General features: G+C 43.1%; 1 protein-coding gene across 26 annotated transcripts in view; it reads left to right on the top strand.

The window, feature by feature from the left end:
* RIMBP2 (RIMS binding protein 2) overlaps window positions 1-24,962 on the top strand; it is a 1,046,283-nt gene that overhangs the window by 654,335 nt on the left and 366,986 nt on the right. The window contains exon 1 of one of the 26 annotated variants that reach the window (XM_063964633.1): window positions 16,364-16,428. The exons of the other annotated variants lie outside the window; for them this stretch is intronic. Coding sequence (XP_063820703.1) covers window positions 16,366-16,428 — 63 coding nt within the window. The 5' untranslated portion in view covers window positions 16,364-16,365. Of the gene's footprint in view, window positions 1-16,363; window positions 16,429-24,962 lie in introns of those variants that run through there. 26 annotated transcript variants of the gene reach the window in all.

Genomic DNA, 24,962 nt, shown 5'->3' with positions numbered 1-24,962 from the left:
CTCTGTATAATTTTATAGTATGCAAATTATAAATGTTACTTCAGTGCGGTTTATTTACGAAGATTCGAATTGTAGAACCTGACACTTCTGAGCCTGTTTAGGCCCAATATTTAAAATGGCAATGCTTTTACTAGCTGAGTCTTGCACAGAAGTGTCAGATTTACAATCCGACTCTGGAAATAAACCCCAAATAATTTTATAATTTCCGATTGAATGTCTGACTGTGAATATGTGAGAACTGCATACAGATTGGGCAATCCGTGTATCTGAAGAATGTTACACAATGGGCCTAATTCAGACCTGATCGCTAGCAGGCGATTTTTTTCACTGCTGGGAACAGATAGTCGCCCCTACAGGGGGAGTGTATTTTAGCTGTGCAAGTGTGTGAACGCATGTGTAGCAGAGCTGTACAAACAGATCTTGTGCAGTCTCTGCACAGCCCAGGACTAATGGTGTGTACACACGGTGAGATATTTTCTTACGATTTTGACTATATAGTCAAAATCATAAGAAAAGTTAGTGCAGATCGCAACGTGAAAGTCACCTTGCGATGCCGATGCGCGGTCCCACGCAGTTGGCATCGCAAGCCTAGATAGACTGTGCAGGCAAGTCAATTTTGACTATCTCATAGAAAAGATAGTCAAAATTGACACTTAGCCAAAATCGCACATAGTCAGTATCACAAGCACAGTCATTATGTGCTTGCGATGCCGACCTAGCCCCTGTCGCATAGTGAGAATCTCACCGTGTGTATGCACCTTTACTCAGCTGCTGCGATCACATCAGCCTGTTCAGGACTGGAATTGACGTCAGGAACCCTCTCTGCAAACGCTTTGACACGCCTGATTTTTTCTAACCACTCCCAGAAAATGGTCAGCTGCCACCCACAAATGCCTTCTTCCTGTCAATCTCCTTGCGAACGCCCATGCGAATGGATTCTTCGCACAAACCCATCGCTGAGCGGCGATCCGCTTTGTACCGACACACCTGCGCATTGCGGTGCATACACATGCGCAGTTTAGACCTGATCGCTTTCTGTTAGAAAATGCAGCCTAGCGATCAGGTCTTAATTACCCCCAATGTACAAATGCCAAACAGCCGTTCAGTTGCCCTAATGCAGGCATGCTTATAACAACAATGATATTGTAGTCTGATGAAGGCAATACTCCATCAAAGGGACTGATGTTTTTAAAACTACCCACCTCGATTATAATTGCTTTCCATTTAAGTTACTTCCTAAAAGAGCTGTCAGTTTTGTTGTGTAAAAGGCATCAGCACAGCATGCATCAAATTGCTATGTTTCAGGTTTGCCATTTAGCATCATTTATGTCACTAATTAGGAATAGAGAATTTCACAGATGTCAATTTTAGTAGTGAAAAGCTAATTAATATCTAGCATGCTGTTCAGAAGTCTAAAAGCAATATTGCAAATAAGAGTTAGGTGGTAGTCGGTAATAAAATAATGTAATATATTTAGAATTTTTCTCGGGGAGGCACAGTGGGTAGCACTGCTGGCCATGAGTTAAATTGCTGACCAGGGCCCCATCTGTGTGGGGTTGGTATGTTCTTGCTTATGCGTTTTTTCCCCTCAGTTGTTTTGGTTTCTTTGCACAATTGAAAGCCATACTATAGTTAATTTGGCTAATTAGTTAAAAAGTCATTATTTGCAGGGCTTGATTAAGAGCCACATGGGCCTGGGGCTGCAAATGTTCAAGGGTTTGAGAAGGGGAGGAGCTACAAAAAGTGCTATGTGGGTATTGCCAGAGCCACGTGGGTGTGCACACCCCTACTATCAGCCCCAGTGTTTCCATATATACATATAAATAAAGAAAAATGCATCATTTAATCATAAAACTAGAATAAAAAAAAACACAATTTTAATGCTTATGATTTAAGGTGACTGTGTGCCAGCTAGGCATATGGTCATCATTATGCTGTCATGATGGGCCTATTTATTTGTGGAGGCCTGGAGCTGTAGCTCATTCCGCCCCATTATTTGTCTGTCTCTGATTCTGACAAAGGGCCAAGTCACATGTATATCTTAAAATTACAATTTTTTTCTGATCAGCAGACCACAGTGTTTCATGTACCGTGTATACAGCAAATTAGCTGTGGTTTGACAGAACAGTATTTTCCATTGTTATTTCTAGTCAGAATATCATGACATTTTAAAGGCCACGTGTCACATGGCCTTTTGCGTTTGCACGTTAATTGTCCTCTGTTAACTATAATTGCCACATAACATATATAATCAATGTTACCCCTGGCCTGGTGGTTACTGTAGATTTACTTACTCCTAATAGACCCTGGTCTGTGAAAGCAAATCTCTCCAGGAAGGAGACGTGTATTTCCAACAGGGCTTAACATGTGAAAACCCCGGCTTGTCTCACCACTGACACAAAATAACAATGCAGATTTTATGTACATAGTCCAACTGCGTCATGAAAGGCTTGCCAGGGAAACTAATGGCAGGGACCTAGCAACTCAGGTCTCCAGAGATAGAGAGAGTGGCAGCAGGTACATAGAGACAGAGAGATTGGCGGAAGGGACGCAGAGTGACAGGAGGCACAGAGAGATAGACAGTGACAGCAGAGACACAGAGGCAGGGCAGAGAGAATGCCAGCAAAGACAAAGGGACAGATTTAGGTAGCAGGGGCATAGAAACATTGAGATATGCAACAGGGAAGCAGAGACAATGAGAGGCAGCAGGGACTTAGGGACAAAGAGAGAGGCAGCAGGGACCATAAGAACAGATAGAAGCACCAGGGACATAGGAACAGAGTGAGGGGCAGCAGGGACATACTGTAGGGAAAGACAGAGGGGCAGCAGCAGTGGTGCAAGTAGAAAAAATGTCTCAGAGGTACTTGTCACATGCCACAAGGGGCGTGGCCATGGCAAATGGGGGCGTGTCACACACCACCCATTTCTCGTCACTTTGGGAACATTCCTTTCCATTCCAAGTGTACCTTACCTATATGGTGGTTTCTCACAATGGGGAACCTCTGAAGAAATAGGCCCCATTATAAAATAATTCTAATAATTTTGCCCCCCACAAATTATTTTTATTAATTTAAACCCCCCACCAGCATAATTTAAATAGTTATCTTTGTCCTCCCCCACCAGTTAACCTTTCCCGCCCCTGGAGGTTAGGACAAAGTTCCTCTCCCTGCACTGTGCTTCCCGTAGCTTGTTTTCCCGAACGCTGGTCTTACGGCATTCTGGGGCGCGATTATGGCAGTGATGTTGGCTGTCACAGACCGCCGTGTCACTGCCGGTTTTGGGAACACTGTGGGAACAGCAGGTCGCATGTGACGCAACCAAGCCAGGTAACAGACTCTTGGCTTCGGTCACATGCGACCAAGCCAGGCAAGAGGTTAATACACTGACCCCATATTGAATTACTAGTCCCAACAATCTATTACTAGCCTCCTCCAAGCCCACATTACATTAATAGCCCTCTGCATTCATTAAACAGAGACTTTGGGCGGGATTTAATGCCATCTGAGTTGATCTGAAGTGTGGGTTGCTGGACTTTTTTTTAAACAGTCATTTACAAGGCATGGTTTTGCTTTGTAAATGATTTCTCCTTAAAAAAAAAAACATCCGAATGTACACATGGATCCCCCACATGGATCTGCTGGCCAATCACTGTGCCCTAACTGACAGGGTTGAAAGCACGTCCCTGTATGAAAGCGGCACCTCTAATGGTGCCTCCTTCCCATGTATTTTCAATGGGCTTTTAATGCCCATTACTTGGCCCCGCCCGCGCCCTCCCACCGCTCCCATACCCTTCCCATTCTCACCAGGAGGCACCACGATCAGTGCCTCCCAAACACATTTAGGCAGGGATAATGATTAGATTAATATAAAGCAGATACCTATGACACAGAATATGTGTCATAAGTATCTTCTTTATATTATTTTAATCATTAATGACAGGGGAGGCACTGCCTCCCCTGACTGCACGTCCCTGCAATGTACATTACCATATGGTATACTTTTTCCTGCTTTCAATTCAGGCTGTGACCATAGCCTATGGTGGTTCTGTTGAAATGGATGTGATGCACAGTTTTGGTGACTAGAGAGCTGGGTGATGCTGTTTGCGGTGGTTGGGTGTCTAAAGCCATAGGCAGGAAGTCCCAGGTAAGCGCCACCTAGAGCCATTTGGTGTGGGGGAGGGGGGTTAAATATGGAGTTATTATGTTATGTTGAGAATACAACCACAAAGACTAAAATCACAATTGCCATTTTTATAACAGTTTTGTTGGTACTTTTCTAGTTCCATCCAAAGTAAATTAGCTCAAAAATTCAGAGGTACTAATGATATGTACATAAAGTACAAATGGTATGATTGGATAGTATAAACTTGTTATCCAACTGCTCCTCACTTAACGAACTACCTGTTTAATGCTCGGATTTACGACCAGCTCTCCGATCAGCTGGAAATGGCACTTTCATTTTTTCGGTATATCATTTTTATCATTTTCGCTGATTGTATTTTTATATTCTGTAATAATGTACAGTATGTAAGAATTATGCAAAGTAAAACAAAGTTATCAAGTTGGAGTTTCATTTAGACTTTTTCTTTATTCAGAATAAATATAAACAGTGAGCTGCATTAAGGGGCATCGGTCAAGATCCCGGCTGTCGGGATACAGGCCATCAGAATCCAGACTCCGGAATCCCGACACTATTTGGAATGCTGACAGCGGTTCACCTCGGCGCCGGAATCCCAATAGCTGTGATGCCAAATGACAAGCCAGCGGGACTCAGGACAGATAAGCCCCATGGGGGGAAGGAAGGGGGGGGGGGGGTTGTTTAGGCTGTGTGAGGATGGGGGGGGGTTAGGTTTAGGCACCTCCCTGGGAGGGTTTGGGTTAAGCTTTGATGGTGGGGGGCTTAGGTTTAGTCTGGGGGGACGGGGGTTTAAGTTTAGGCACCACCACTGAGGGTAAGGGTTAGGCTGTACGGAGGGGCGGGTTAGGATCAGGGGGCAATGTAAGTGCAGTATACTTACCTTCACCTGTCTGTATTACGATCTTCTTGATGCCGCGGACGATATTCTGACCGCCGACATCTTAACCACAGGCAGATCAAATCCAGCCCGTAGTAAGTATGCGGCTCCTTGCTCAACGACCAATTTGTTTAACAACATACTGTATGTGTAGGAATGGAACTCTGTCTACTTCTTCTATGCTACTCAGAGTAACAGTTACTATAAAGGAGCTGGTTTACTTTGTCTATGGGGCAGATGTACTAAGCTTTGGAAAGAGATAAAGTTCAACCAACCAGGTCCAAACAGTCTGTAAAATGGCAATTAGGAGCTGATTGGCTAGTTCTTTATCTCGTTCGTCACAATTTCACTAAAGACTTGCATCAAAGAAAGGCTTTTGTACCCTAGTATTAGCCCCCTAATTCTCAAGGTAATTCCAACCTTCGATAGGCAATGTCTGTGAAACAGTTAAGTTCATAACTTAACAACTGTGAATGTAATATTAGCTATTTAGCTATACAAGAAAAGGAAAAAGAAAACACTTATTGTAATATTCTTGCTTGGCAGCTCTGAAGAGTGGAATCTAGTGGTATTTGAGAGAGAATACTGCAAGCACAGCAAATAAGTGAATGTATTAATTGTATAACCTATTATGAGAATCTCTTCCTGAATACTCAAGGCTAATTACAGCTTCCAAGCGCTGAGCCCTCTTTTAGACTATGAAATGCAATTATTTTGCTGTTATATATAATAGCTATATAATTATATTGCCTGCATTGCTACAGCGTACAGTTTCAAAGAGAACAGTAAAAAAATACAGTGTACCAATTACTTCCAATTTTCTACACATTTTGGACATATATTTATATATAGAGAGAAAGGGACAGGGAGTGAGTGAAAGAGAGAAAGAGAAGGGGGAAAAAAGGGAGGGGCAGAGGCAGAGAGACGGATGTAGAAGCAGAGGGGGGATTCAATTGTCAGTGATTTGTTTGCCCGGCCAAATCTGTGCAGAACTCGCAGAACTTTCCGGCAGCAAGTTATTGCACAAAAGTGTTGTGCGAATCGGTTGGGCGAAGGGTCAGAGACAGGGTGTTTTCATGATCTGCTTCCTTTGCTGCGTATTTGTGCGCAACTGCGGACTGGTGCTATGACTTTGGTGGGTGTGTCAGTTCACTTCTAGGTGGCGGCAGCATTACCATATTTTCACACTTTCACCGTGTAGGGGATAGCAGAGGCAAATGCATTAGCGAACATCTCTGAATCAGCCCCTATGACCGATACTGTTGTCCATTTCAGTTGTATTTCCACTTGCAGCTGAATGTGCGTTACTGGGTGGAAAAGGGGCATTCTGAGGACAAATCAGGGTGTGAAAAACAGAAAGGGGTGGTGCTTTTTCCCCATGGTATCTCCCTGTACACTAAATAGTACTTGCAACATTATTTAAAAACTATATGGTAATAGAAATTCAGCTGGATTTGTTTGCATATATTTGCAAATACATGGTAAGCTGCCGAGCCCCTTCATGGCTTCTCGGACCATCGGCAATCCCTACACTGCATGATTCCAGTGCACACTTATGGCCATGTGTTCGTCTCTTGTAAGGCCTCATGATAAAGGCCCATACAGAAATACATCCAAATTAAGAGCTAGCTTACCTAGGAGCCACCCCTAGGATCTTTAAGTAGCAACCAGCATGCATCCCAAATGCTGATCCCATACAATGCTTTCCATAACTGCAAACACAGTGATAGCAGCTCAATCAGTCTGGCAGCACTTAGGTGCATGAAAGGCAGTAGCGGATCTTGCTACGGCAAGCAGGACTTTTGCCCGGGGTGCCGCCTTCCGGAGGGCGCCGCACCATGGCAAGATCCGCTACTGCTTTGCCCCCTGCTGCCCCCTGTGTCTCCCGGCTGTGTCCCCCTGTGAAGGGAACTAGACGCTACGCGTCTAGTTCCCCTTCGTGGAGAGGACCTTTGCTGTGCGGTGCGCGATGACGTCATCGCGCATCGCTCAGCATTTCAGCGGCGCTACTCTACTGTACAGGGGGCGTAACTGACCATGTCCCCTGTATGAAGCCACGCCCCTATTTCCCGCCCGGGGCGCAAAAAGGGCTAGAACCAGCCCTGATGAAAGGGAGGGGTCACAGAAAACAGAAAGGAGGGTGCTTTCTCCCCTTGTAACCCTCTGCACACTAAATAGTACTTGCAACATTACTTGAAAACTACATGGTAATAGAAATTCAGAGATATTTGTTGCATATATTTGCAAATACATGGTAAGCTGCCAAGCCCCTTCACAGCTTCTCTGACCATGCACAGTCCCTACACTGTATGATACCAGTGCCCACTTAGGGCATGTAATTATCTATTGCAGTGGTTCTCAAACTGTGTGCCGTGGCACCCTGGGGTGCCTCAGGACACTTGCAGGGGTGCCCTGGGTTGGTGGTCCAGGACCAAATCAAATTAGTTATGGTCAATGTAATAGGCAAAACCAGTGCTGGTGGCTGCTTATCATAACATAAAATATGTGCACAAAAAGAAGCAAATGTTGTCCCTCGCTATACAGTTGAACCTATGGATGACGTATAAACACAACTTACTTAATTAAATATTTCTTTCTAAAATTCTCAATAAGAAAGTTTTGGCCTCAGGGCGCCGTGAAAACAATTCTGATACTCTAGGGCTCCGTGATTCTAAAAAGTTTGAGAACCACTGGTCTATTGTAAGGCCTTATAATAAAGCCACTTACAGAAATACATTCAAATTCAGGGCTAGCTTACCTAGGAGCCACCCCAGTGATCTCCAAATAGCACAAGAGGAACCAGCATGCCTTCCAAATGCTGATCCCATGCAATGCCTTCCACAACTGCAAACACAGTGATAGCAGCTCAATCAGTCTGGCAGCACTTATCAGGTGCGTTAAAAGGGAGGGGTCACAGAAAACATCAGGGTGTGTAGACAGAACTGCGGGCCGTATTGAGTTGAGCTTGTGCAGAGATCTGTCTAAAGGTGTATACACATGGGGGGTCCTTCCGAGTTGTTTGCTCGTTATTTTTTTCTCGCAACGGAGCGAATAGTCGCTAATGCGCATGCGCAATGTCCGCAGTGTGACTGCGCCAAGTAAATTTGCTATGCAGTTAGGTATTTTACTCACGGCATTACAAGGTTTTTTCTTCGTTCTGGTGATCGTAATGTGATTGACAGGAAGTGGGTGTTCCTGGGCGGAAACTGGCCGTTTTATGGGTGTGTGGGAAAAAACGCTACCGTTTCAGGGAAAAACGCGGGAGTGGCTGGAGAAACAGAGGAGTGTCTGGGCGAACGCTGGGTGTGTTTGTGACGTCAAACCAGGAACAAAACTGACTGAACTGATCGCAGATGCCGAGTAAGTCTGGAGCTACTCAGAAACTGCTAAGAAGTGTCTATTCGCAATTTTGAGAATCTTTCGTTCGCAATTTTGATAAGCTAAGATTCACTCCCAGTAGGCGGCGGCTTAGCGTGTGCAAAGCTGCTAAAAGCAGCTTGCGAGCGAACAACTCGGAATGACCCCCATGGTGAGATTCTGGCTAACCCCTATTCTCACTATGTGACAGGGACTAAGTCGGTATTGCAAGCACATAATGACTGTGCTTGCGATACTGACTATGGTGGTCATTCCGAGTTGTTCGCTCGCTGCTATTTTTAGCAGAATTGCTAATAGGCTAAAATCCGGCAGTTCTGCGCATGCGTATGCACAGCAGGGCGCACGCGCTAAGCAATTTTACACAAAACTATGCTATTTTACTCACGGGCGAACAAAGCTTTTCAATCGCTCTGCTGATCGTAGTGTGATTGACAGGAAGTGGGTGTTTCTGGGCGGAAACTGGCCGTTTTCAGGGAGTGTGCTAAAAAACGCAGGCATGCCAGGTAAAAACGCAGGAGTGGCTGGAGAAACGGAGGAGTGGCTGGCCGGACGCTGGGCGTGTTTGTGACGTCAAACCAGGAACTAAACGGACTGAGGTGATCGCAATCTAGGAGTAGGTCTGAAACTACTCAGAAACTGCAAGGAAATACTTATAGCAGAATTGCTAATCTTTCGTTAGCAATTCTGCTATGCTAAGATACACTCCCAGAGTGTTTGCATTTCTGCTAAAAGTAGCAGGCGAGCGAACAACTCTGATTGAGGGCCTATGTGCGATTTTGGCTAAATGTCAGTTTTGACTATTTCTTCTACGAGATAGTCAAAATTTACTTCCCTGCACAGTCTATCTAGGCTTGCGATGCCAACCACGTGGGACCACGCATCGGCATCGCATCCGGATCGCAAGGTGACTTTCACCTTGCGATCTTCACTAACTTTTCTTACGATTTTGACTATATAGTCAAAATAGTAAGAAAATATCTCACCGTGTGTACACACCATAACTTTGATCCTAATTCATATTTGTGTTTGCGTACATATACAATGCTTGTATTCTGTGCATGCGCAGAACAGGTCTAGAGATGTCGCTCGCACCCTCCTTTCAGCCGCTGCATGATTGACAAGCTGCAGCATTTGGGGGGCGAAGCAGGGGTAGTCACCGACACCTTTCATGGTCCTGTTTTGAAGGTGTGATTGGTTCAGGGTCCCGTGATCCTATGGCCAGCTTATGCAGACTGGCCGGTACCTGTGACCTTGGCGAATCACGGCCGATGGTCACAATGGTTATCTGAGGCTGTGTTCTCAGATGCAGCACTCAGATCTCACAGATGCATGCAGGAGGCGTCTATCTACTACAGACACCTCCTGCTGCATTAGAATTTTAATTAGACCGAATTGCACAGCTTCCTTGTTTCTGTATAATTCCATACAAACATGAACTTTTGCAGTATGTATAGGGCTGGTGTCAGTGTGTGCTCGTGCTGTAGTGATGAGAAAACAGATGGGTGGTGTCAGTGTGGCCACATACTGTATATGCCTGCAGCTCTTTTACCCTTCATGCATGTCTAGCCTTGTGAATCACCTGGTGTGATAAGTAATTGATAATATTGGGCCTGATTCAGAGGTAGGTGCTGCATCTTCAGCCACAGTGGGGCTAGGACAGTGATGGCTAACTTTGACACTCCAGCTGTTGTTTAACTACACATCCCAGCATGCCTTGCATCAGTTTTAGCAAGGCCAAATAGCAAAACTGTAGCAGGGCATGCTGGGATGTGTATTTCAACAACAGCTGGAGTGTCCAGGTTAGCCATCACTGGCCAAGGACATGTTCTGTAATAATGTGCCCACCGCCGAATTCTCAGCTACACGGCATGCGTCTGCAGTCGTAGCTGCGGACGAAAATCAGGAACATCGGTCAGACCATCGGACCTCTGAGCAACCCTATGGTTACCCAGATTGTCTACCACAGTGCCTGTGTTTTAAATGCCACCCACTATCACCACCCCCAATTGGCTGCAGTCTGTCAATTAAACTGCATCTAAAGCCACACTCCGACCGCCACACCGGGGTGGCACATGTGCAGTGCAGCTCAGATACATGACCACAAAACATCAGCCATATGCAAATGCACTGCATCCACCTCGGAATCTGGCCCATTGACAGGCCCTAAATTACCAGTGTAATTCAGTGCCATAACTGCTGTATCAGAGACCTACAGCAGAGTCTGCTCTCTATTCAGTGTAAATACTGTATCTGAGGGTTTGGCCATTTGTTAAGGTGTACTGTATAAAAGAAAACACATTTCTGCATGTAGTGGTTCACTGAGGGATATGACATTCTTGTAAACCCAATAAAACTGGGGATGACCATTGATGTATTCAAACCATCAATGGTTTGCATCAAATGGTGATGGTTTCAGCAGTCGATGACAGAGCCAGTGGCTGAATTTCGCAGCATCTCCACACAGCCGGACATACACAGCCGTGGCTACTGTCATCTGTACATGTGCTGTCCCTAACCAACAATAACAAAGCCATTTATTGTTTTCTACTGATGGTGTGAGACCATCATTTGTGTCATCAGTGATAGCCATCCCTAAATTAAACACTGACCTTGTCACCTTGATTATGATTTAAGGATTTGTCATTCTAAATTTGTATTTACAGTATTAGTTGTATTTTCCACAGCATATTGTAATAATTGCATAATGTTAACAGCGACCAGCCTATTGTTTACTCAATGACTTAATTGTTGTTATGGACCCATAGATTTATTCTTTCAGGTGGATCATTTCTAATCACTTCTACTTTACAGCAGACAGAGCTTGCCGGATGAGTCAGTGAAAGTCATTGACGGCAGCCAAGAGATGCTTTACAGACCTAGTATAATTTATGAAATAGTTGCCAAACCATGACAACAAGCAGATATGATTTCACTGGGCTCCCTACTTTACCAGCTGTACTCTCACAGATGCTGGATTTCAGGCCAAGCCATTGTTTTGGGTAATAAAATAATCAGCAAATGAATGCACAGCCAATGTGATTTGTAAATCGTCCTTATAACTGAGGGACAGACCACCAGCATTAGACAACTATGTCATTAACAGTGTTTCTTTCATCTACTCCTTCTGTGTCCTTATCTGTGTGCCCCTATCCTACAGAATGTAAGCTCTCACGAGCAGGGCCCTCTCCCTTCATGAGCTTTTCCCTCTCTTAGACTGTTTCCTACTCCATACCCCATTCAATGGCACATAACCCTCGATTTCTACCAACCTAATGATTATTTCAGTGTCCTGTCCCTTGATGAAACATTGTTTATATACCATGTACTTATCCTGCATTGTCCTTTACTATAGGTCATTGTTTTCTTGTTTGCTCATTTGTTTATGTACTTTATTAGGCGCTACAGATAAATAAACAATAATAATAAAGGATAATAATAATAATAATAATAATATTAATTACAGGTTGAGTATCCCATATCCAAATATTCCGAAATACGGAATGTTCTGAAATACGGAATTTTTTGAGCGAGAGCGAAATAGTGAAACCTTTGTTTTCTGATGGCTCAATGTACACAAACTTTGTTTAATACACAAAGCTATTAAAAATATTGTATTAAATGACCTTCAGGCTGTGTGTATAAGGTGTATATGAAACATAAATGAATTGTGTTAATGTACACACACTTTGTGTAATGCAAAAAGTTATTAAAAATATTGGCTAAAATTACCTTCAGGCTGTGTGTATAAGTTGTATATGAAACATAAATGCATTCTGTGCTTAGACTTAGGTCCAAGCGCCATGATATCTCATTATGGTATGCAATTATTCCAAAATACGGAAAAATCCGATATCCAAAATACTTTCGGTCCCAAGCATTTTGGATAAGGGATACTCAACCTGTATCTTTATCTTCCCAGTTAAGCAACAGCAGTAGGGTGAAATTTCTTTAACCCTAGAAAGCTAACATTATAAAAAAAAGTTTCATTAAAGCTAACCTGGGTCTGTGATCCTCGTAAGATGAAAAACCATAGTATCCAGAAGAATGGCTGCTACTCATATGACTCATATAAACAATAATGACCAAAGATTTTTTTCATTCAAATACAATCAAAAGAAACCATTGCCCAATGTTCCGTGCATCGGAGAACTGCTACATGTGGTAACTAATTTTATACGAATTAGTGGATACAAATGGTTATATTGCCTGCTTCTTTGCGACTAACATCACTTGCTACAAAGTAATACACTGTGACACTAGCCAACATTGCTGGGACGCCAGCAAAAAAAGAGACCAGGCTGGACTTTCTTGCCCCCTTTTGTTTGCTCTTATTTGCATATAGGTGCTACTAATCCAGATATATTAGGCCGCTGACATTTTCTCTTTATTATGTCTGCTCCAGATATAACTCCTGACAGTAAAATAATATAAACTAATTAACTATGTATGTTTTTGTAGGTGATGTATTAATATATTGTGCTTTTTACTGTTGTGTGTGATTTTTTTAATCTTTTTTGTTTATTTTTATTTTTTTATTACTTAAAAACTTGAAAATTTACCCTTAACTCTATGCGACTCTGTTCAATTAAGAGACAGATCAATATCACGTTACTGTGAATTTATTTTAATATGTTTTGTAGGTACGGATCACAGCGTAGTAAATGGTGTATTTTGAGTCTTTTGTAGAAAGCCTAGCTTGCTTTTTTTTACTTGCAGCAGGTTTGTACCCTTTTAGATTATTTCTCTCAAGCCCCGACAGCTGAAGGGATAGTCCCCAGTGGGCAGTACCCGCTTCTTTTCAATGTTCCATTCACATCGGTATGATACCTTTCGGTCTTTCTTCGATGGTCACATTCCACATCTGTTGGGTTTTGGTAGACCTATATTGTTTGCAACTGCTGGTTCAATTTACAGTATTTGCAGAATGTCCTGTAACAACAACTTAACTCATCGAGGTAAAGTTGCCTCTTGAATTTGTTGATTCATCCTTGGTTCCATTAGCGAGAAAGCCTGTTCTTCCAAATACAAGCACCTTTACATTTTTCGGGGTCAGTAGGCCACATTGTGACCTCATGGTCAAACTAGAAAACCGAACATCTGATAGGGCGGGTTTTCTTCTAGGAATGTGAAGCTTGTTTTTCTGGAGGGTTCCAACTTCCAACTAGTGTTAGAACACCTAACAGTTAATCACTAGAATCCAAACTTGGTTCAGGAACAAAGACTGTCTATCTACGCTTACTTGGACCCGATTCTTGTTGCAAGCTACTGCCATGAGGTTTACCTAAGCCTTAGGTCAGTACCTTGACCTAAGGCTTAGGATCAGGAGAATAATTATCATTATGTTCATTTTCATAGTCAGTAGATGATAGAGCATGACTTTTTAAATAGTCTTCTTCTCTTACCCATCACTTCCATACCTTTCATCATCACTTGGCTCCTCAAACAAAAGGATGTTCAATCTTATGGTGTGACAGCTTTCTTGGACCTGTTGTACTATGTTATTATGTTTTTTATTGGAAAGCTAGAAATGGCCGGATGCCTTAAACCCATGGCTACCTTTCCAGAGTTATACAGAAAACTTAGATAAATGTAAAATGTAAAAAAATCCAGTATTACAGCAAGAATTTAATTTATTTTTTATTTATTGTGTTGTCACACTCATATTTCTTGGCATTTTGACACTCATTATGGGTAATTACTTTAGTTATTGCTGAGTTTGATGGCAGCTTAGTAAACATACTACCGATAAAGTGGGGAGGTGCGTGAATTTTGGTAGAAATCCAAAATTACATTTTGTGTTGCAGAGTGAAGAACAGTTTTGAATGGGCTAAGAAGGTTCTAAGGGTTTTCACAATTTAGTAGGTTTACACAGAGGTTTTTTTTTGACACAGAGGAGTTTATTTACTAAACAACGGCCTTTGAAAGCAGTCGATTATTATAATTTTTACCCACAGAATTTAAAACAGCAATACTGTTAAATGCAAAACTGCCATATGGTAAATAAACTCCAGATTCATTAAAAAATAAAAACAAAACAACATTTACATATGCGCAAAACATGAGAAAATTTAAATACTGAAAATACCAATTGTGCCACATGATAAAAACAGTGTAAGTGTGTACTTATTCTGATAAGTTCATTAATTCATAAATGGGACCGCACTAAGAAGCATAACACAGAAAAAGGAACAAGTAATTAACTAAGAGAATGTTCCGACAGTAATAGTATGCTGTGACCACAAAACGGTTGTGCAAAATATAATCTAGCTATGCATATTAGGGGTCATTGAGATGTGGTTGGAGTTGCGCTATCATGCGCAAAGTACCAATGTTTTGTACCTTGTGCGTGCACAGAACCCGTCCTCTGCATGCGCAAACAGGTTGTTGTTGCTGCCATTTAGGGGGAAGGAAGAGGTCAGGGATCTCCGTCATAGGACAGAGATTTCCTGGCCACTGTGACAGGCGGCTTGTGTGGCACCATAGGTGCCGTTAGCTGTCCGATGGTGAGTGAGTGATCCAATGCTGTGTCCTCGGTCGGATAACTGCTGCAGGAGGAGGTGTCTGCATATCACAGATGCCTCCTGCTCCCTTTGCATACAGCGCTATCACTGCTACTTCCAAGAAACAGCAGTGACAGCAATTATGATCACATCTGACTCAAAAATGAATTGATTGAACATTTTGGGTTTTTCCATCTCGTAATTTTTCATAACTTCAATAGTAATGAAGTGTGGAGATTCATTAAAACAATATACTTACCTACGCTACAACCTGTGGCTCAGTCTGTCTGGCAGAATAGAACTAGAACAATGAGCGGGAAACAGCCTAATGACAGTCTTGCAATATAATTATTACATTATTGAGACTGAGAGCTCCACAGACACTTATCTAAAAAGACAGAGTCATGGCTGCTAATTTGACTGGCTACCAAGCTGCCTGTGACAGAGGCGTCCTGCCCTAATTGGTAAGTCTCACCCCTTTCCCCAGTGTCAGGTTCAGAAAAAAATGGTAATGAAAGAGAAAGAATAGAAGTCATGTCTGAGGCTCCCCCTACAGGGCCACATATAATGAGGACAAGGGCCGCAGGTTATGTATGGCTGGTTTATAGCATCTTAATGACATTTATTAGTAGAGTTACATTTAGTAGTAGTAGCCTATATAATGCAAGGTAGATTAATTTGTTGTTGGGGCTTATTGGAATCAGAAGAGCTGATGACAGAAATGGTAAAACTAAAAAAAAGCATTGCATAAAAACAATAATGGAAAGCATTAAATTTGTTTGTGGCAAGGAATGAGTTAATTTGGTGAAAGGATTGATAAAACACATGCTGCAGTACATTATGATATTAATGTTCAGAGAATGAATGAGTAGAGTACAAAGGACGTGTTGCTGACCACAATACGTATATGAGGATTAACATATAAATGTGAGGGCATAACTGGGGCGTAGCATTTTTACAGTGGTTCATACACTAATCTTATGCAGTCTTATAATCGGTGAACTGCAGACTTTTCCAAGAAGACCTTTAAGTGAAACTCTTGAGCTGCCAGACACGTAAACAGCTCCTAGCACTTACCCTGTTGATGTCACAGGGGCATTGCAAGTCAGTTCTTTTGCATTGCAATATCTTGTGCCGCATTTTTATCTGTAATTTCCCTTCTTATTTATAGTCTGGATGATGTTTGAGGACCTCCCACTTTTTCTTTATTAAGTCAGTACAGGGTTCTAATAGTAGAAATGTCTTATTTAAAATTCAAATGTTTCTAAATAAAACCTTACTGTCACAAGGATTTGCGCAGATATTGTCTCTCTGGGCATATTACACGGGTCTTCCCAGCCTGACAAAACATTTTTCTCTCAGAGCATCGACTGACCTACTTTCATACTAACAAGTCAAATATTCTACATGCTGCGGATGAAGCATGTGTAAGGATCTCATTTGTTTAGCAGTAATGTTCATTTAATTTTATTTATGAGGAATATTGTGGAATTACTCTCTTACAAGATTGCGGTGCTAAGAAACGGACAGGCTTTGGTAAGGCAATGTTGTATGAATGGTGATTTGTGATATAACAGGATATTAGTGATCATCTGATATTTATTGTTATATTCTCTTAAATATGTTGCAGTAGAGGAGATGTGCAGTAGTTGTTTGAGATAATACTTTTTTATTCTGATGATTTTGAAATACAATTGGTTACTTAAATGTCTATGGGGATATCAGTACTTTTAGTATAAAGCAGCTGTGTCATGTCAATATGGCAAAGAGGGAGCTGTTCACTGTGAATTAGTGCTGAAATGTTTCTATAGCATTTGGCAAATGCAACATACTGTACAGAGGTGGATGCAAATATCGCAGACACTGCATTTTTGTACATAGTCTGTGCAGCAATATGCAAATGCCACAGGAGGTGTCTTGTATAAAAAGATATCCATTGTCATCAGGTCCTATGATCCACTACCTGCTTCCAAAGATGCGGCATAAAATCAACTTTGCAACCATTGGTTGCAGCATCGGACCTCTGAGTAACTCATAGGCTGCTCAGGATGTCCAGCAAAACTACATTGACGGAACAGTGAAACTGCTTACAAGGACATAGCCACTTGCTTCAGCATGGGCAGGAAACGGAATCTACAGTACAAGCCCTCGTTTTCTTGAACATTTCCCCTCACCACTCCAAAACTCCTGCACTCTGTCAGTCAGGCTGTAGCTCACAGAGTACTGTGGCCATAGCCACTGCACCACTGCAAGAAGTGCCCACTGCAGCTCTGGTGCATGCAATTGCACCTGAGTCAGGATTGCGTCCAGGGCTGAATCAGCCCCAAAGTTATGAGCTAGAGATAATGATTCGTAAGCATCTTGGCAAACCTGTGTTCTTTTTTTTTTTTTCTGTTCACCAGTATATTTTGCAGAGATTACAGCAAAGCACACAGAATATGTTATAACTCCATTGTGATAGCTCTGCTGCTGCTATGAAACTTTCCTAACATGACATACATAATGTGGCATAATACAGTATCTGACAAAGAATATTTAATATGTCTCATTTTTACCATTTGTAAGAATTATTATGTAGGTTAACAAACCAAATTTTTATTGTATATTTAATATTAACTGTCCAAAAATTTCAGATATGACTGTGGTATATCTTAAAGCAAAAATAAATGTAAAGTGCAAATTAAATCCAGAGAGTGGAATATTTTAATGAAGCTTTGATCCTAAAGAAGGGATTATACATGAAAGGATTTTAGGATTTTTTTCCCCCAGTGGAAATATATAAATAATAAGTATTTTTGCATTCTTTAGCAGTAACAGTAAAATATTATAGTGTATCTGGAGGTTAATCGGTTGACCATTGAAATGTAGGATTAAAATGTATTTGTAAAGTTGAGTGCAAGGTGCTGCAGAAGGAGAAAAACCCAAATTGGTTTGTCCGAAGCCGACCAGATACAAAAAACAGATGCCTTACTCCAGGCAACCTGGAAGTTTGTTACACAGACAGTATTGTCACATTACATTAGTCTACACCAATCATCCTGCTACTGTGTCATTTCATATTCTGTCTTTTACACTTCAGCTTTGAGAGTATCCAGGGTTTTAGCACACAGCAAGTCACTTGTACTGTTCTCTTTCCCTCCCTCTGTCTGACTGGAGAATGCAGCTTATATATTATAAGGTAAAATAGGGCTTGTTTGAAAGGTAAAGAATAGGTAGTCTTTAAAGCCAATGGACCACATCCAGTGTCTCATGTATGCTATGCAACTGAATGGTTATCATGACTGGTGTTAAGGTGATCTCTTCCATGGCTTGCTGCTTGCTGGGATTTTACTGAGCAGTGGTCTATAAATCAGATCTGTTTAGTGATGAGGATGTTAAAGATTTTACAGCTTAATTGTTTGCTTGAGGCACTAAACTAGCACAAACTTACCATTATATGAATATGTAAATGTAGATAAACATATCGATAATGGTCTGTACACAACATGAATGAAGACTTTTGCTAGGAAGTGATTTTTTTATTCCATGATTTATGTTGAGAGGTGTGATAATCTTTAGCAATTGCTGGTCATCCTGTTTGCTATTCTTTGAATAATGATTTACTCTTTGTTGTACCTATAATGCATCTATGCAACAACAGCATACAGTATAGTAGGTTAAGCTATATATTATGCAGATGGTAAAAATGCAGCCTTGTGTTTTGTAATCGTGAACATGCATGCTGAGAATTGAGTGTTACATGAATTAAGTGTTACACTCTATAGTTTAATGTTGGATTATTGATCCCAGTTTTTATCTCATATATTTAGCATGTGTGTCTCATTTGTTTTAGATATGACTGATTTTAAGAAGTATATATATTTCATTATTCACAGACACTGGCTTTTTCTAAATTCAAAATATGACTAATAACGAGAAGAAATTTAATGTATACTGTTAAAGTATGTTTGACTATGGTGTGCTTGGTAGAAATAGCACAGTCTGTAAAATAGCGACACTTACAGACTGGTCAGTGATGCTGCTTTAAGTGTCAATTTAATCTCACTTGGTAAATCACAATTTATTATATCCCTTGTTCCACAAATTAGATTATATACAATTTAGTAGTGCAACAATGCTTATTCAGTTTCAAAGTGCAAGTCCATAGGAATCACAGATAACATTGTGAGCTCCCCTCTTTTCTATATTATCTCTTGCACAGAATGTTTTTTCATAAATGGATGTATTCAGTATGTTAAGTATTGGGGGGCTGGAGACAGTCATGTCTAGTACATTATCTTTATTTACTAAATGTGCATTATTTTTAACTTGATTGATGAAATAACTGATGGTATTAGAGAGATTATAGATAATGGGGTCCATTCAATGCATGTCGGATCCCCTTCCGACGGAGAGGATTCGACAATGCAGTATTCAATTTGCGGGCAAATCCGACAGATTTTGCCGGTTTTCGACAATGCCAATCCAATTTTTTTTTAAAGTCGAAATGACATTGTCGAAAACTGGACTAAAACCTTTCAGATTTGGCCGCAAATCCGACAAAACACATGGATCAGCGGCTAATCCGCAAATCCACATGTTTTCTCTTACGTCCTAGAGGATACTGGGAATCCATTTAGTACCATGGGGTATAGACGGTTCCACTAGGAGTCTTGGGCACTTCAAGAATTTGATAGTGTGCGCTGGCTCCTCCCCCTATGCCCCTCCTACCAGACTAAGTTTAGAAAATGTGCCCGGAGCAGCGGGTCACGTCGCTGGAAGTTCCTGAAGAGTTTTCTGCATTTATTTTCTCTGTTTGTTATTTCAGGCAGGACTGGATGGCACCAGCCTGCCTGCTTTTGTGGGACTTTGGGGGGGGGAACGGCCCAACCTCTTGAAGGGTTAATGGTCCCTTTCACTTCTGACAGGACATCAGCTCCTGAGGGAACTATTTGCACACCCCACCACGGCAAGCGCAAATTCCCGCAGCACGCCGCCACCCATAACAGAGCCAGAAGAAAGAAGAGTGGTGAGCACTAAGCCAGCGTCCTGGATAGCGGGTCACCGCCCATTATGGCGGCATAAGGGTACGGAGATGCACGAGGGCGGTGGAGTCTCGGGACTCAGTACACAGTGCGGACGCACCGATTCTGAGGGAGCGAACCGAGTCTAAGTACACTACGTGTGTACACAGTACCCAGACTGGCATTACAGACTTAAAAGGCGACTGACTCCATTTTAAGCACTAAAAATTACCTCAGCCAGTATAAAAAAGCGGGAAGACCGCGTGCCATTGAAGGGGCGGGGCTTCACTATGAGCGGATCCAGCTGCTCACCAGCGACATTTTCCCTCTGCAGTGGACACAGACACTGACTGACAGGGGCGCGTAGCTCCTCCGGGGAGACTCCAGATTACCTCAGCGGTACCAGAGGGTCATAGCAGGGGGGAATGCTTACTAGTGTACTAAGTCCTCAATCTGGGTACTTAGTCTGCGACCCGGCTAAGCTTAGCATTAGCAGTAAGGGTGCTGGCTCCAGGCTATCTCTGTGTCTCTTTTGAAGGGATCTTTGTGGGTTAATTGTTATTTTAACCTGTACCTGTGTGTGTGTGTGTGTGTGTGTGTGTGTGTGTGTGTGTGTGTGTGTGTGTGTGTGTACTGTCACAGTACTGTATGTCATACAAAGAGTGTGTTCATGTAAGGCACAGTGTTCCTCTTCTCCAGGGGATTCACTACAGTGTACTCAGTGCAGTGCACCCTCCCAGGCTAGCGGGGCAGAACCAGCTTGGGTGGATTCCATTAGGGGAATGATCTCCAATATTTCCACTAAATTGTCCCGCAATGAGAAAGAGACGCAATACTTCAGACAATCGATGACTGAATTTATGAACAGAGACTCAGTACCCAAACCAGCATCTCAGTCCCCTGCCATTTGTCCGCAGAAACGTCCTTTGGCCCATAGCCTACAGTCTGACTGATGATGAGGGGTCAGACATGGAGGAGGGGTGGGGCGGGGGGGGGGAGTGGATACAGAGGTGGGGGAGGCTACTCTGTCACAGGGAATAGAGGCTATCATAGAAGCTATTAGAGAGGCTCTGCATATTCCTAATAAGGGTAACAGAGGAGACTGAGGAATCTTATTTTAATGTAAAAAAGAAATCCTCAGCCACTTTTCCTGTGTCAAATGAACTAAATACCCTGTTTGAAGATAGGAAATTTCAAATCCCTAAAAGGTTGATATCATCTTTTCCCTTTTCCTTCCCTTTCCTAGAAAAAAAATGGGAAAATCCACTGATAGTGCATACATCAGTATCCAGGTTGCCACAGAAAATTGTATTGCCTGTCCGTGGAGCAGCCTCCCTAAAAGACACGGCTGATCATAGAATTGAGAATACACTCAAATCTTTGTATACAGCTGCTGGGGTGGCACATAGACCCACTATAGCAAGTGGGTGGATTACTAAGGCTAATGCAAAATGGTCGGGTAACCTAATTGAGGGGTTAGGTACCTTGCCTAAAGGGGAGATTATTTTACTCCTGCAATATATACAGGACTCTGCAAATGTTATGGTGAAAGTCATAAAAGAAATAGGCTTACTTCATGCACGCACCACTGCTATGGCAGTGTCAGCATGCAGAGGCTTATGTCTACGCCAGTAGACTGCTGACGCAGACTCCAGGAAAGGTGTGAAAGGCCTACCCTTCACATGAGAGGCTTTATTTGGAGATGAACTAGACAAATGGATCTCCAAAGCTACTGCAAGTAAGTCCACGTACCTTCTTTCTGCAGCTCCCCCCACCAGGAAGGTTTTCTCAGGACCTAATCTACAGTCCTTTCGGACTGCAAAGTTTAAGGGCAAAACCAGAGGATCTTCCACAGCCACCAGAGGCGCTAGAGGTAAACCCACAAAAACCAGCAACCGCAGGTTCACAGGAACAGAGCTCAAGTTCTGCTTCCTCAAAGCCTTCAGCATGACTGTGGACCGCGAAGCCTGGAAGACCGGCAGGTGGGAGGCCGACTAAACTTTTTCAGTCACATCTGGACAACATCATGCCAGGATCCCTGGGTCATAGATCTTATTTCCCATGGCTACAGACTGGAGTTTCAGGAGCTCCCACCTCACAGATTACTTCAAATTAGGCTTACCAGTTTCACAAGAAGCAAGTATAACCTTATAGGATGCCATTCAAAAACTGGTACAGACTCAGGTCATTGTTCCAGTTCCACCTCAGGGGATATTATTCCAACCTGTTTGTAGTACCGAAACCGGACGGTTCGCTAAGGCCGATTTTGAACCACAACTCATTGAACCCGTACTTACGAGTGTTCAAATTCAAGATGGAGTCTCTGAGAGCAGTGATCTCAGATCTGGAGGAGGGGGAATTCCTATTGTCTCTGGATATCAGGCCGCCCCATCGTGCTTATCTACGGTTTGCACTGCAGGACTGCCACTACCAGTTCCAGGCCCTGCCATTTGGCCTCTCCACGTCACCAACAGTGTTCACCAAGTTGATGGTAGAGATGATGTTTTTTCTCCGCAAACAGGAAGTGAACATAGTTCCATACCTGGACGATCTTTTGATAAAGGCACCGTCCAGGGAGCGGTTGATGGACAGTATTCGCCTCTCAACCAGACTACACCTGGATAACGGGTGGATTCTGAAGTTACCAAAATCTCACCTGGAACCAACGCAGAGGCTTTCCTTTCTGGGAATAATACTGGACACGGAATCTCATAGAGTGTTCCTTCCTGTGAATAAGGCTATGGAAATCCAGTTAATGGTTCGGGCTGTCCTGAAGCCAACCCAGATCTCGGTGCATCTGTGCATTTGCCTTCTGGGGAAAATGGTGGCCTCTTACAAGGCACTTCAGTACGGAAGGTTACATGCGAGGCCCCTCTGGCTAGATCTATTGGACAAATGGTCCGGATCACATCTTCACATGCACTAGAGGATCCGTCTGTCACCAAGAGCCATGATCTCCCTTCTGTGGTGGCTACAGACTTATTACCTCATCGAGGGTCGGAGGTTCGGGATTCAGAATTGGATTCTGCTAACCACGGACGCAAGACTCAGAGGTTGGGGAGCAGTCACCCAGGGGATGCAGTTTTAAGGAAGATGGTCAAGTCAGGAAGTCGTCCTTCCAATAAACATCCTGGAACACAGGGCTATCTACAATTCCCTTCTGCAGGCCTTATCTCTACTTCGGAATCAGGCATTTCAAGTCCAGTCGGACAATGTAACGGCGGTAACGTACATAAACCGACAGGGCGGAACGAAAAGCAGAGCAGCAATGTCAGAGATGTCAAAAATTGTTCTCTGTGTGGAACACAGAGAACAACACCGTGGCGTTGTCGGCGGTCTTCATTCCGGGAGTAGACAACTGGGAAGCAGACTTCCTCAGCAGACACGACCTGCACCCGGGGGAGTGGAGCTTTCACCCGGAAGTGTTCAGGTGCTTGACACGTCGGTGGGGATATCCACAGATCGACATGATGGCCTCTCATCTCAACTAGAAGCTCAAGCAGTATTGTTCCAGGTCGAGAGACCCACAAGCAGTGGCGGTAGAGGCTCTGACAACTCCGTGGGTCTACCAGATGGTGTACGTCTTCCTCTGATCCCAAGAATTCTAAAAGGAATAAGAAGGGAAAAGGTTCAAGCAATACTCATTGCTCCGGACTGGCCAAGAAGGGCCTGGTACACGGATCTTCTGGAGATGCTCCTCGAAGATCCATGGCCTCTGCCTCTTTGCGAGGATCTTCTGCAACAGGGCCCGTTCGTTTACCAAGACTTACTGCAGCTACTTTAAACAGCATGGAGGTTGAATGGCTGATCCTAGCCAGGAGAGGGATTCCTGACAAGGTCATCCCGATTATGATCCAAGCCAGGAAAGGGGTAACGTCTAAACATTACCACCGTATATGGAAGAAGTATGTCTCTTGGTGTGAGAGCAGACAATATTCTGCGGTGGAATTTCATCTGGGACGTCTCCTGCTTTTTCTGCAGTCCGGAGTGGATGTAGGCCTACACCTAGGTTCCATTAAAGTCCAGATATCGGCTTTATCTATTTCTTTCAGAAACAATTGGCTTCTCCCCCTGAGGTCCAGACATTCTTGAAAGGTGTTTTGCACATCCAGTCTCCCTTTGTGCCTCTCACGGCACCTTGGGATCTCAATTTGGTGCTGCAGTTCCTCCAATCGGAGTAGTTTGAACCGTTACAGGAGGTTGATGTAAAGTACGTTACGTGGAAGAAGTCACACTATTGGCTTTGGCCTCAGCAAGACATGTGTCGGAGCTAATGGCGTTGTCTCACAAGAGTCCCTACTTAATTTTCCATGAGGACGTCAGCAATTTCTTCCTAAGATGGTGTCCTCTTTTCACATCAACCAACCTATTGTGGTTCCGGCTGTGACGGACACCTCTGGTACTTCAAAGTCTTTGGATGTTGTGATGGCTTTGAAAGTATATGTAAAGAGAACAGCTCGTCACAGAAAATCTGACTCGCTGTGCGTTCTCTATGATTCCAATAAAATTGAGTGTCCTGCTTCAAAGCAGTCTATTGCACGCTGTATCAAGCTCACGATCCAGCATGCTTATTCCACAGCAGGATTGCCCATTCCAAAATCTGTACAGGCCCACTCTACTAGGTCGGTGGGTTCGTCTTGGGCGGCTGCCCGGGGTGTCTCGGCTTTACAGCTCTGCCAAGCAGCTACTTGGTCAGGTTAGAACATATTTGCAAAGTTCTACAAGTTCGATACTTTGGCCTCTGAGGACCTTCAGTTTGGTCAATCAGTTCTGCAGGAACCTCAGCTCTCTCCCACCCAGTTTGGGAGCTTTGGTACTTCCCCATGGTACTAAATGGATTCCCAGTATCCTAGGACGTAAGAGAAAATAGGAATTTAATTACCTACCGGTAAATCATTTTCTCGTAGTCCATAGAGGATACTGGGCGCCCGCCCGGTGCATCGTTCTTCCTGCACTGTTACTTGGTTAAGTATTCTGGTTTGTTCAGCTGTTGCTGTTCATGTTTCAGGTATGGTTAGCATTGCTTTCCTATTGTTCTGTGTGTGCTGGTTCGTAATCTCACCACTT

This window comes from Pseudophryne corroboree, chromosome 1 (assembly GCF_028390025.1).
Source record: "Pseudophryne corroboree isolate aPseCor3 chromosome 1, aPseCor3.hap2, whole genome shotgun sequence".
NCBI lineage: Eukaryota > Metazoa > Chordata > Amphibia > Anura > Myobatrachidae > Pseudophryne > Pseudophryne corroboree.
Note: the sequence above shows the minus strand (reverse complement) of the source record. Positions and strands in the feature narration are given on the sequence as shown.